This window comes from Rhipicephalus sanguineus, chromosome 2, assembly GCF_013339695.2.
Source record: "Rhipicephalus sanguineus isolate Rsan-2018 chromosome 2, BIME_Rsan_1.4, whole genome shotgun sequence".
NCBI classification, from domain to species: domain Eukaryota; kingdom Metazoa; phylum Arthropoda; class Arachnida; order Ixodida; family Ixodidae; genus Rhipicephalus; species Rhipicephalus sanguineus.
Window position 1 is genome coordinate 68932954 of NC_051177.1, and position 14757 is coordinate 68947710.

The window sequence follows — 14757 nt, forward strand, 5'->3', positions numbered from 1 at the left end:
CTGGCTGTCGCACCGCGTTCCCCGCTCGGCCGGTGAGAATTAACTGCCAGGACAGAAGGAAGACACAACGAGCGTTGCGTTTCTCTTCGCGTTTCACGACGCTTTGGAGGAGTGCATATCGAGTATTAGTGTTTATTATGGGCTTTTTTATGCCATATTTGCATGGGCGTTAGTCGTCGGTACGGAGACATGCCACTAGGCGTCAACGTGAGTGCGTCCACATCCGGCGGTGCTACATCTGCCAAACAACAATAGACATTATACAAGATCTGATATACCAATGCACTAAAGCAATCAACTACTTCTGTGACGACACTTTTCGCTTTCGTGTTATACCGATTCGTATGACAGAGGGATAAAACATCTTTTTTATTATTTAATTTACTCGAATCTTTCTGGGATTTTTGCTCACGGAAAACGCAGATTTTTCGCTCACAACCAACGACGCCACCACCGGAGTTGTTGCGAAACGAGCCCTTTAACGCAAACGCGTTAAAAACTATGCGATACTTGGCTATGCTATGCTTCACCCTGTCCCCTCCTCTTTTCTCTCCTCCTCGCCCTCGCATCACTCTTACCGCCACTTCCCTTTCCTGCCCCACTGCTATACCATACTATACATGGCTGTATTCTACTTTACTCTCTCCCCTCTTCCTTTTCATTCTCCTCACCCTCACATCACTGTTGTTCACCCTAACTTCCTTTTCCCACCTCTTTGCTATACTATGCATTGCTATGCTATACTAGGGGCTGCTTGGCACATATCCGCCAAAGCCACGCGGAGTTTTGCCGAGCTTAAACAGCTCAGCTGTTTTTACTTACGGCTCGAGCGGAAACCAGTTGGTCCGACTGTTATTCACAGGCGTAGGGCAGGCGCGCCGGGGTTCTGTGGGCGCAGCTAGCCACCCCAGAGAGCTGCTATTTTTTCTTACGTTGCCGCTCCACTGAAGCAGCACTTCAAGTGGAGCGAAAGCGGAACCGCGAGCTCGCGCCATCATCATCGACAAACAAACGCAGGCGCCGCCGCAGAGGTATCCATGGAAACCAGACCATCTGCGATAGCTCTCCGTCGACAACATTTTTTTTCTTTCCTCCATGGTCGACAAGGTCGGAAACGCCGTGCGCGGAAGCACCGTTGCAGCGTTGCAACCTTGGCAGCCGCGTCGAGAGCCGGTATTTCCGTCTCGCTTCTTTCACGTGCGCGTTCGTTGGGCCGCTCGGTCGTGACCTCGCCGGGGCTGTCGGCCGGGATTACGCTGTTTTGACGCGGGTTCCTTGGCCGCCTCAGCGTCGCGTTGATTTTGTTATTCGTTGCCTGAAGTGCTGTCGGTATATCTTGGTATACCAGTGCTACAGTGTGCCGCCGGCTTGCTCCTCGTCTATTCATTCGCCGCATCTTGCGATGTGGGCGACCAGCGGGCGTGGTCACTTCGTCAAGCCGGACCACTTGGTGCCAGGCGCCGCCGACTACGTGGCCAAACACAGCGGTCCGCTTCATCCCGTGCTCGCGAAGCTCTGCCAGGTAAGTCGGCCCTGTGGGCTAAAAAATCGAGTTTAAACGTGTCTCTGTGTTGCGGCGCCAAGATGATGTGGCATTAGTAGTTGGTTGTTCGTTAAATGCGAATCATTGATACGGCTATACTAAGGTCAGGTTTGTGTTTCTTTTTGGTTTGCCGTTATGTGGCACTCCTTATGGTGTCTTTTATATTGCGCTGAATTAGTTAACTATATATATATATATACAAGATCAATTATTGGAAATCTGTAATATTCACTTTAGGGCCGAGTGCGTTTCGTTACGATTTGGAGAGCATTCCAAAACGGCCAATCGAATTTTTTTGTGGCGTTGCGTGGTGATTTTTTCCGGCGCTTCAAGAAAGCCCGCGAGATATGAAATAAAACCACGTGACTCCACTAGAGCGTTGCTTTGCTATTAACCGCGCGCTATCAACCGTGCTTCGAGCGAAAGAGCCATGCGCGCGGACCATGGCAAAATTAGCGGCCCCGGTTCTAGGCATCAGCTTCGCAGGGCGTCAACATTTTTTAACGGCGGCACAGGGCAAGGAAGATCCGTCGTCCCGGATAAGCGATAGGTTGACGGTTCGCGCGCACGGTTCTTGGTAGCGTGGTAATAGTGCCCTAATGCAAAAAGCATAGAGCTTCCTATAGATTCACTAGAGGGAACTCTGGCGCTAGTGTCTGTGGGAGCTGCAACGCATGGTGCTTCATCTAGTATGAGAATGATGGGTAGTTCACGGATTTGTGTAAACTTGGTTCTTTCGACTCCGTTTGGCTCCGCGTCGCCTGCATCCTCTCTGTCGCAAAATGAAGTTCAGCAAGAGTCAGCAGTGCCACTTCGCCACTTTAACCTTTTTTTTTTAGACTCACCAATTCAAATCTAGTCCCGATGTTCACAACAGTCCATTCTTTATACGAAACGAACGTCAAAGCGCAGCAATAAACAAAGGCACAAGTGCGTTCGAAAAGCCGTAAGCACGAAGACTAGGCAAATCTGCGTGCTACCCATCATTCCCATGGTGGCTGAACGATCGCTGCGCCAGAGTTCCCTCTATCCGCCTCGTGCATCGGTATGGTGGCGCCACCGCTCGGCTGAGGCGGTTGTACCCTCTCCCAACCCCCCATAGGATCCCATGCGCAAAAACAAACTAGCGCCATCTCTCGACAATACGCCACACCGACGACGCAACACTTCCTCTTGCTCCTAGGTGCCCCTCTCTCCACTTTCTTTTATTTCTTTCGGTGGCCGTGAGAGCGCGCGCTGTGCACTGTGCTGTAGCGCACCCGACAAGACCGGCTGGGCTCGTCGCTTTCGTCGCGTCTTCCTTGAACGTTGCAACGTTAATATTGTGTTAAGGCGGTGGCCACAAGTCGGACGATGAGCCCTGATTTCGTTCAGCTGCCATCTCATCAACGGCAATGTTTCAGACGCCTCAGTTGTGTACTTTTGTCCGTTGGCTGCGGGACAAGATGGCCTCCTGCAAGACCGCGTTTTTCCAAGTCAGCTGTGTGCGTAGTTCTCGGCGTCGTAGCAGTTTGATGACGCGAGGACGTCAACTGGTGCTACATCGTGGGAACCGCTGAAGTGACTGCAAGCCTGACGACATTGTGCCAGAATATTCTAGCGTACTGTACGCGCACGATTGTGCTACACTTAAAACACCGCGCTTGGCCTCGAGCGTCAACCTGGTACGCCTGTGTGCAACAAGCGTCTTGTTATCGTTGTTGCGTCGGTTAATATTGAATTGCAATTGGAATACCGTTTTTGCAAAGGTAAGTGAAGCTGTAAGTAGTTTTCCTGCTATATGCTCGCTACTCCACGAACATTACTTCTAGAATCGCATTTTATTTTGAGCTGCACGTACCAAAGGAGAATCTAGCATACGAGATACATTGCGCGCGTGCGCATTTCCTATATAAATCTGAGTAATGCCACGCGTGCGCATTTCCTATATAAATCTGAGTAATGCCACGCGTGCGCATTTCCTATATAAGTCTGAGTAATGCCATGCTCAATTTAAAGCGCATGTGTTAGAGGATTGTGGCTTCAATGGTGAAAGTGATTAGATATTCCGAAATATGTGATTGCAATGCAGTTAGAACTTTCTCACATGTTAACACGGTCTGTGAACAAAAAAAAAAACGCTGTGTGAATGTTTGTTGGTCATTTGCTAAAGTACTTTCACGCATTATTATGCAGCTGTGTGACGGCTGTTAAAACGTTCAGCAAGTTAGATTTTGGTTTTCTTGGCCTAGTTGAGTGCTACGAGTGTTGGGCGAAGATAAAATCGCGTGTCTTTTGTGCGTTTCTTAAGCAGGAATACAGCCGTAATAGTCATTGTTGTTGTACTGTTTGGGGTGTTCAATAAAACAAGAATGCTGTTTTGTACTGGAACAGTTTTTATTTCATCTGTGTTAACAGATCACGCAAACAACTTGGACACATGCACGTAAGAAACGTACGCAGTGCATCGCGCGCACGCATAAAAAAACGGGCCTGTCATTTTGAAACAAATAATATAGAACAATCGACGTAACAGACGGCATGGTTGTCTAGTGGAGCAGCGTCGGCAGTACAAATATCAAACCAGAATGAAACATGAATAGAAAAACGGAGAGTAACAGGCGCTTTGCCCACGGCTTCTATGAGCCGCGCATATCCACCTATCGCCACCGTCCGCCGTTGGTGGCGCCACCAGTACCACTGAAAGCAGCAACGCACGAGGCGGATAGGTAATTGTAGGAAACTCTTGGCAAAACGTTCTTTTGTTGCTTTTTACTAAGCGTTCAGGTTTGCACACGTTACCAGAAACGCTGCATGGTGACGATAAGGAAAGCTTATTGTGTGACAAATACTGTAAAATAACAAATTCCGGAGTTGCACGTGCCAAATCCGCAATGTGAATATTGGACAAGGCGCGTTCGGATACTGATAGCTTGCACGTGACGTCATGGACGCACAACATGGCTCCAACATGGCGGCTTAGATGACGTCAAGGCAGTTTGATCACGCGGGGATTAATCTGCTACAGTGTGATGACGACGTCGCTGGAACGTTATTGGGCCTCTCTGCATGAATGACGCAGGAACCAGCACGCGATGTGCTGATAACACTACAGCGTGACATCACACAGTTCGCGTCCCGCCATCTTGGTGCTCCAAAGTGGCGGCTGTTTCAATGACGTCAGTGCAAGCAATATATACTTCAGACTGATTTAGATCGATCATCGATAATATATATATATATATATATATATATATATATATATATATATATATATATATATATATATATATATATATATATATATATATATATATAAGAGAACCCCAGGTGGTCGAAATTTCCGGAGTCCTCCACTACGGCGTCTCTCATAATCATATCTATATCTTGGTTTTGGGACGTTAAACCCCAGATATTATGATATATATATATATATATATATATATATATATATATATATATATATATATATATATATATATATATATATATATATATATATATATATGAGGCGTTTTTTCTCGAAATGGGTCAAATCCATCCAAAGAGAATTTGAGAAAACGGCAAAAATTTGCTATGCAAACTAAATACAACGCTGTCAAAGCTATTCTATGATATGTTTTACATGTCGGCTAGGGGAAGTTTCTGGCCACAATCAATTAAAAAATATGCAGCGGATTTCACAATTATTAGCATGATAACTTTGGATTTGGCTCATTTCGAATTGAGACATGGAATTCAATGCGGTGTTCTTGAAAAAACTTTATTGAAATTCGGGCAGTGGTACATTCTTGCTTCTGTTCACGATGTCGTCGACGTATCGGGACCGATCTCTCGCCGATCTCTTCACTTGCATCAGAATCCATGATAATCCAGCTCTGAAAGGGCAAAAAAAAAAAAAAAATTGCACAAACACCCAGAAAACAGGCAGAGTAGTCAGGCTAGGCGGGAAATCACACGGAGGCTTCCACGTTCGCCGAATCACGCGATCGCTGAAGCGCTCTACTATCGGCATACTGGATTTGACTCATTTCGATCCATACAGTGCATAGATCTGGCTCAATTTCGTTTTGAAACGGGATCTCTGAGCACACGTAGCTGTCGGTATTTGACTCATTTCGTTCCGATCTCTCTTTTAGAGGAAAGTTGAGAGAATGTACTTGCCAATGGAGCAATATTTGAGCTAGTTTCGGTTTCTGGATTTAGCCCATTTCGAAAAAAAAAACGCTATATATATATATATATATATATATATATATATATATATATATATATATATATATATATATGTATATAATCTTCTTCCTTTCTTTGCATTTGCCTCCATTTAAATGCAGCCGTCTTGGCCAGGAATCGAACCTATGTCCTCGAGCTTAGCGGCGCAACACCTTAGCAGTAAGGCTACCATGCCAGGTGATAATAAGCGTATTAGTAACAGGTGACAATAAGTGCATAATAAGTGACGTACAGGTGATAAGTGTAAGTGTATAAGTGTATGTCATGTGATAATAACTGGCAGGTGGTGATAACTGTAGACCATAGGCCCTGTAAATACCTGTCCAGCGATGTTGCATATTTTTTTTCCACTGTTCTTACCACCTTTTCTTTCTATGTGTGTTCACCTTTACAGGTGACCCAGGAGCAGCTCTATCCTGGAATGATGAGCGACACGGCGCAGCTTCAGCTTTTCGACATCCTCCTCAAAACCACTGGAGCCAGGCATTACCTGGAAATTGGCGAGTTACTTACCACTGTGAAAGTATAAGACTAGCAAACCGATAATAATAGTAATTGTTGGGAACTAACGTCCCAAAGACTAGCAAACCAAAAGAACGCCTGGTCCACTGGAAGCGGACGCAGGCTTTCCAATACTTACTACTATTCATTTGGCATTCAGTTATCCATAATGATTCCCCATGGTTGTATTTATTTATTTATTTATTTATTTATTTATTTATTTATTTATTTATTTATTTATTTATTTACACTGCAATCTCGAAGAGATTATAACAGGTGTTAAAAAAAGACCCAGTCATGTATACACAGGAAGTAGGTGAAACGCACAAATAATGTGCATAAATGTCAATTATAAAACCAAGGACGTGAACAAAAAACACGAATGAATTTTAAAAAATAAAGACGGAAAGCACATGTGAAATGCAAAATGTGGTTATGATGACTCGTCCGAGTTTTCTGGGCAGCAAAATGGTAAATTATCCTCCAAGGAGATTATGGTTGTTCAAGGGCCACTGCAGTGGTTATACGGTGCTCGGTTTCCGACCGGAAAGACGCGGGTTCGATCCCGGCAGCGGCGGCGGAATTTCTATGCAGGTGAGAATGCCAGAGGCCTGTGCGCTGTGCGATGCCAGTGCACGTTAAAAAACCGCAGTCGGTAGGAATAATCCGCAGCACTCCACTACGGCGTGCCTCGTAATCATATTTCGGCTTTGGCACGAGAAACCCCAGAAATTGTAGTTAAGATCGTTTTTTTTTTTCCAGAGAAACAGTGCTAGACCTCTACGTACCTGCGAGGACTCGTTTATAAGTTACACGAGCAAACTCGAGCTTGCAGCTCTTGTGTTAAGCTCGATCCGACTGCGAAAGACCGCTGGCAGCACGCACGTACACAAGGACACAAATAAAAAAAAGCACTTCCTCGGCGTCGTAGTGTTGATGCGAAAAAAAAAAATGAAATGAATAAGCACCATCACCCTTCTTTCCCCATTCTCGTAATCATCGCATGGATATTTTTCACCACAAGGAATGTGTATGAAGCAATTCGAGATTTCCATCTAAAAATAGAAAACACGTGGTTGAATGTTGTTTAACTCTAGACCACGTGTTTTAAGAGTTAGGAAACGGATGGCCGAAGAAAATATGTCCTTTTCATCCACTATCCGTTTTCTAACTATTGCGCTCTGTTATTCCACGTAGAACACATTATTCCCTGATCGGCGAAGTTTACTAGCATATATATTAGTAGATGCACATGACTTGACCTTCAGTTCGCTTAATGCTAAATATAATTAATTTTTATTTTTCCAAAACAGTCTTAAGACGGATTACATGGCTAAAAGCTACGTTCTGTGTTTGACATCATGGGTGCCCAGCTTGCAAGTACATACGAAACCCGAACAGAAATATAGTAGTGTGCAGCATCCAGGCTCTTCCGCTAGGCCCCGCGACATACCTTTTTTTTTTCAACTTTTAAACAGAATGTAAAGATATAATCTGCTCAAATCGCGAAAAGCATGCTTAAATCTGTCACTATAATTCACGGCCTTCTTATTTCCACCAAGATCTAATCGCAGGTTGTGGCCAGTTGTGGGTCCCTTTAAGTCATACTGGTGCTAAACGCAGTTACAAAACAAGGTACACGAAGAGTTGACAGGAAGACGGGAGGCGCAATTTCTTAGCACTTTCTTGATGCCCTTGGCTTATACGAGTGCGCTTCGTACAAATATATGACTGCATTCGACGGCAGCCTATTGGAGTTGCTATCAATGCTAACCAATAGAATGCGGTGCACCTGTATGCACTGGATGATCAGAGTGCTTTACATCCGGGATCCGGTCAATGCACTACTGCCCAGGCAGCGCATATAGGCTTGTGGACTCTCCAAAAAACACGTACACTCTTCGAGAAAGAGAAAGACACAATGTAATTGATGGGAATCAGTGTCTTTCTCATGATGAGATTACTATTCAGCAATGAAGTGTTTAATATGCGGCTTCTTTTTTTTTTTTATACAGGCGTTTTCACTGGCGTGAGCGCACTGGCAGCCGCCCTCGCGCTTCCACCAGACGGTCGGGTCACTGGACTGGAGGTCAACGCAGAAACTGTTAACGTCGGGAGGCCATTCTGGAAAGAGGTAGGCGAGTCTCTCTTCTATAGACTTGGTCATTTGATGCACACGATTCCTTTCTTGCAATTTCGCGTCGTGGTTTTCTCTCTTCCTCTCTCTCCGCAGGAACCTTATCCAAGATCTTAGCCGAGATCTTATCCGAGCCGAGATCTTATCCAAAGAAGCAGTGCTGACCGCTCGCTGTGCGGTCAGACATTGCAATCATTCCTCGTCCCGCAATACGAGGAAATTTTGTTCGTGGTTCGGCTCCTTGATTGTTTGAATAACGCCACAAGCATTTACGTAGAACAAAAATAAAAAAGTGCGAACAATACAAGGCAGTGCCTGCATACCTTTTTTGTCCTCTTTTTTTGCGCTGTTTCTGTTCTATATACTTTGTACCAAGTCGCCCAACCACAAACATTCCTGAATGAGCCAGTAACACTTGTGCTGAAACGTCCAATGTTCTCAGTAATGGCAAAATTAACATTGAGGACATTTCTCTGTTAATTCCAGCTATCGGAAGCTGGAAGTCGTGGTAAAAGTTACTGCGTCGTATATCGCGTCGTCGCGTATGTTTTGCATCGAATAACTCTGGGCAAAATTTTTGCGCAAGAAGCGTTGGGCTTAAGTATAACCGTGTCGAAGGAAAGGCCTCGCGCAGCGAAGGTACTCATTTAACGCGACTTATCAAAAACAAATTGTAAGCAGGCTATTATTTTACTCGGTTGTAGACGGCAGTTATCGCAGGCAAATTGTGGGGAAGATGCGAAGAATGCTTTTCTTTGAAAGCTTCGGTCTTATTCTGAATTCCTGCAGCAACGCTCCTATTAAGTGTTGCATTGCACTGCAGTGCATCCTGTGTTTCCGTATAGCCATCGTTATGCATTCTCATAGCAGGTGTGTTGTGCCTTTCGTTATGCTCACCTGAATCTAAGGAAATGGTCTCGTGACAATGGCGATTATGAGGTGCATTTAGTTTTTGAAATGCACAGTTCCTAAGGACGTACGCGTTGTCTATACACGATGCAGAAAGGGGTTCCGGAAACTTTTCTTTTTTTTACTTGCAGGCTGGCGTCGATGACAAGATTAACATTATAATTGGTGACGCGAAGAAGTCCCTGGGCAAGTTAATATATTCTCATGTTCTCTTTCCAGTGTTTTTTAAATGTAAGATTGTGGTTCTTTGGCTTGCAATATGAATTACGGATGAGCGAACGATTCTGCTTTCAGTGTGACGTCACCTACGCATAAGTTTTTTTTTTATTATTTGAGTTCGGGCTACGCCGGTGTTAAGTTGTAACTAAAGTCCCTAGATTTTTCCCTCTTCCTTTTTAAGTACCGACAACCATTGAAGCGCCGCCGACGAATCTCATTCGCTAACGCTCGTTTTCGGTAGCCATGTTCTTCCTAACGCTTTTCCAGCACCTGGTGAAACGCGTCCCCCGCTCACTAGTCACTAATGACGGGGGGTGGCGGGAGGAGGAAGGCGCGTCACGCCAGCATACTGTCCGCTCAAAGATGCGTGGCTAATGTACTTAGACGTACGTGGCTTTGTAAATGAAGGAAATGGCGGCAGACGCCGGCTGCCCTTGTGAGAAAGCCGGGAAAGGAGGCAGTTGTCGGTACTTGGGTAAAAGGAAAAAATCTAGGGACTTTAGTTGTAACCAGGCTAAAGGAAGCTTTTTCACAGCCGCTCACAGCGACTTTCTAAGGAAATGGTCTTTACCCAAGTACCGTTCCTTCGGTACTTGGGTAAAAGGAAAAAAATCTAGGGACTTTAGTTGTGACCAGGCTAAAGGAAGCTTTTGGACAGCCGCTCACAGCGACTTTCACTCGCGTGTTCTTTTCATTTCGCAGATGAGCTGATCGCCCGAGGCAAATCAAACTCCTTCGACTTCATTTTCATCGACGCCGACAAGAAGTCCATCGACGATTACTACGAGAGGAGTCTGCAGCTGGTCAAACACAACGGCATCATCGCTGTCGACAACGTGAGTTGCTCGTTGCCTTCACGTGAGCTGAGGGTAGTCGACTCGAATAAAAATGTGTCAATCATTTAGCGTACTTATAGCGATGCCTCTGACACCCTGACTAACAAAGTTCCTTTTGATGTATACCTCCGCGCACTGCGTAAAAGGACCACTTAGGAAAAGGAGTTTTGCTGTGTACTTTGCACGTATTTAGTAAGCGCCACAGCAAAACGGAACACGCTGTTTGTGCAAACTAAAACTGTCAAAACGCACAGAAATTGTGCTTCGAGTCCATGCAAAAAGTAATGATAAACAAAAATAATAAAACACATGAGCTTATGGGTGCACGGTACTGGGGACATATTTCATTAGGACTGTACGTTACATGGCGAAGAGCACGCGCGCTGCACCATTGAAACTGTAAACACGTGATGACAAAGCCAAGAAGCTGCCGAATGAGTATACGATAATGCGAAAGGGGCGAAGGTAACAATATACAGGGCGGGGTCGTTTTCACGACCTTTTGTATGGTTGCAGTAGTTCGCTGCGAGATAAACTGCACGTCTGCACTGCCTGGAAGGAGCATTTTTGGAAGCAATAAAATTGTTACCGGAAATACGAAGAGTTTGAAAAGCTTTCCTATTGTGATGAATTGATTGGTCACGAGGTTGCTCTTTTACGTCCATGCATCATTAAAGTGGCTCTGATATCCCTTCTGCGAGGAACCCTCACGGGAAATTATATACTCTTTGTCGTGTGTTAGCTCGTGCGAACGCCTTTCTGGTAGATGTCCGCAGCTGAATGGATTTAGAGCACCCGGGTATAAAACAGTATTAATTTCAGCGCACGACGAAGACGCTGCCACGAGTGTGTTATAGAATACAAACCGTGTAATAAGTTCATAGTCTTTTTGTTTTCTTTATACCCACCGAGTCAAGTGGCTATAGCGTACGCTGTACGGCTGAGAACGAAAATGCAGTTTGGATCGTTGCCACGGCGGCTGAATTCCGGTAAGGAACGTATGCATTAACACTCGTGTGCCATGCAAATTCGTTGCGCATTATAGTACTCCAGTTTGTCAAAGCTTCAAATTTATCCGATGCTCTTGTCTGTACAGACTCACAACCCGCGGTTGAGTTGCAGGATGTTAAACCTCGTCATTTTATTTAAATATTAGTTTTCCCTTGACATGCCCATGTGCATCACTTTTATAAGCATAGCGCTATTCGGCGCAGGTTAATGGGCTGGGTTCTCATCTCCTGCAGTCAAGCTTAGCCACCTTATTAATGTTTTTTCGGATTGCGTCTGAAAGTTTGATACGTAGCTGACGGTTGTCTTCAATTAACCCTACGACAGTACCGAATCAGCTCTTACGAAAGAAATGCTCTGCGGATTCGTCCCAATTCCGTGCTTTGACCACGGGCATTTATAAGTGCGCCCCCTCGCAGACCGTCTACCTGAGGGCGCTGCTACGTTGCAATCGCAGCGCCGTCTATCTTCTGGGCGCATTTCGCTGGTATGCGTCAGTGCGCGGAGCTGCTCAGCGTACGCGTTCTTGGTGATGGATTTCAAATACGCTAGGATTACCCTAATAGGCGTAGTTTTCACAACCGCGCAAAGCCGCCGCTGGCACACACGGCCTTCCACATAATGTGCGAAGTGCGAGATATATCACCTGACCAGGGCAAATATTTCTGATTAAACTTTTTATGATAGGCTTAAAGAATGTCACGTGCCGCTCCCTCCTAGTTTTTTTTTATTCCTCCATGGATGCTAAGCACGTTCGAACTTATATCCCGCTTTTAAATGAGGTGGAAACCGCGCAGTAGAGAACATGGAGCATCACGTGGTGTACAACGTCAAAACGTGAACGCCTGAATATTTCGCTTGTGGAGAGTTTGATTCGGCGGAGGCGAGAAATGTACTTCTTCACAGCTGAATGGCGGAGCGTGTATGTGCCTGGAGTTTATTGACAATGTGAAAACAGTTCCGCCGAGTGTGGCAGAAAAGACGCTCGAGTCTTGGAAGAGCGAGCGAAAGGAGAGGCAGTGGGTTACACAACGAAAATGAAGTACGGACCAAAAGCGGGGGCGCTGCTGCCTAAGCATGTATTCAGTTGCTGTATATGCTATACTGTATATATTTCCCAAGGGTAACATATACAGTAACTTTAAAACTCGCGGATCGTGGTGCCGCAGGGACCGCCGGCGTACCTCACTTGCCGCCAGGCCACGGGGGAACTAGCGTTTTTTAGACCGTCCGGTATTCCGCTATCCCAAAGGCGTAGCGTAATACCGTATAGCGTGTGCCATAGCTGCCGCCACGTCAAGTGGCGCCAGCTATGGAGAATAAAAAGAAACAACAACTTGAAAACGGCCTAATTTATGTCCTCCGAGATTCCGGAAGCGCCCATCGCAACTCGCTAAACCTACAGCATCGATTATTTGAGTATGGCTCTCGAAAACGGTGCCGAATCGACACGTATAATTTGCTGTCGAAGCTTAAGGACAACAATCAAAAGCAAATAAATGCATCAGTTGAGAGCTAACGAGCTACAGAGAGCACGACGGCCGCCACTTGATACATTCTAGGTGGACTGCAACCGCTTTCGGCGGTGCGGCCATTTTTTTTCTGCAGTTCACACCCGTTTTTTTTTTTTTTTTGGCGCAGTTCACACCCGGTATTCCGCTGTACGAAGAGGATTTTGCGTATAACGGAATACCGGACAGACTAAAACGCTCTTTGGTGGGCAGTCGCTGCCTGCTTTTTTTTCTGCATCAATGCATGAGATCAAATGCGTGAGATCCCTCAACACGCCCTCTCATACTTTTCCTCTCTCAAAATTTGGTCAAAGCGATTATGCGTGTGGAACAGGGTACGTCAATCTGGTTCGCATGTATATTGCTTAACAATGACGTAGAGGAAATCGTTCGCGTAATTATGTATATATCCCCGTTCACGTGCTTGTACGCAGGTTCTATGGCACGCGAGGACATTCAACCCGACCGCCAACGACCTTGACACAGAGGCCATCCGGCGGCTGAACCAAAAGCTGGCGACCGACGAGCGAGTACAGATCAGCATGGTCACCGTGGCCGACGGTGTCACCTTCGTGCTCAAGAAGTGAACGCCCGAAGCAAATGAACGCCGATTTGAACCCGTTTATTTGTATAGGCATCCAGCCCGAGATCGACCGTACGGCCGCACTAGGGCCTCTTCCAACTATCGCATTCGAAGGTCACCTGCGTGCAAGAACACCGCTGCGACGCAGTGGCTGAAACATGTGTTCTTCATTGCCACTACAGCAGCCGTTGTGGCTTAACTGCTGTGCCGCTGCGCTGCGATGCACGAGGTCGTGCAGTCGATTGCCGGCCACGCCGGCCGCATTTTTGTAAGGACCAAATGCAAAAACACTCATAATCATGTTGTGGGTTCAGCGTGTAGAATGTCAAAATAAATTTCTCTGCAACAGCAATAATAGCGCGATTAGAATTTCTTTTCCCCCCAGCGTAGAAACTGCAACAGAGGCGTTCATTGCTCGTGCGGTACACGAAGCCGGCGATTTGTTCTGTTTGTTTTGGTCGCTGCTCTTGCCTGTTCTGTTCTATTGTTGCATTTTTTTGCCTCGTCATTCAATGTAGTTGAAGCTGCAACTTCGATAGAAATCGTTCATTTGCATGCCTTTATATAGGTAAAGGAGATAGGGCACTATTTGTATACTGCAAAATTTAATAGTGGGGAGATTTATTGACGGGAGTCCAAGGTTGTGTAATGGGACGCAATAGGTCCTGAGTAACACGAGAGCGCGAATGGGAGTTCGGGATCTTGCGCACGCTGGGCCGCTTCGGTAAGCTATTTCCAATGCTTCCCAATTTTGTTACTGAACTAAATGCGTAGAATGTGATGCTGGCGGTTCTCTGCTCCTGAAGTATAAAGGCAAAAAGAGGAATGAAACAATCAAGAACGCAGCGAGGGCGATGTACGAAACGCAGTTGACGTAGGCTCCATGTCATTAGTTCATAAACACTGACGTCAGTTAAGCTATTCGCATGCGCTACCGCTGTCGTATCCTGATCAGCACAACGGCGGCGGCGCACTTGCAACTAGAACGGAATTATAGAGCAAGTTATTGTAAATATACATCGAGCTTCACCCTTTCTGTCGCAGTGCGGCAAGTAAAAGCAGCCTTAACGCTAAAGACAATGCCATATATTTTTTTCTAACTTTCGTAACTTTACAACATAGTCCCTGACATAGGCGAACAATGCGTGGTGTCTAAGTACGGTATCCGTGACGTATTTCCAGCTCGAAAAATTAAATTGGGCACCTATAGTGTAAAAAAAGCAGAGCCTCCGAGAATCGTGGCTGTGACTGGGAGATAACTGTCGCTTGGGGCGTGAGGCTATAAACATACCTCC

At 45.7% G+C, this 14757-nt stretch overlaps 2 protein-coding genes across 2 annotated transcripts in view; one reads left to right on the top strand and one right to left on the bottom strand.

The window, feature by feature from the left end:
* Positions 1-14757, bottom strand: part of LOC119383131 (peroxisomal membrane protein PMP34) — a 182545-nt gene that overhangs the window by 65075 nt on the left and 102713 nt on the right. The window lies entirely within an intron of this gene.
* LOC119383132 (probable caffeoyl-CoA O-methyltransferase 2) lies at positions 1120-13817 on the top strand. The gene is made up of 6 exons (XM_037651138.2): positions 1120-1522; positions 6153-6258; positions 8275-8393; positions 9437-9491; positions 10227-10360; positions 13314-13817. The coding sequence occupies exons 1-6, from the start codon at positions 1403-1405 to the stop codon at positions 13464-13466; spliced, it is 687 nt and encodes a 228-aa protein (XP_037507066.1). The 5' UTR covers positions 1120-1402; the 3' UTR covers positions 13467-13817.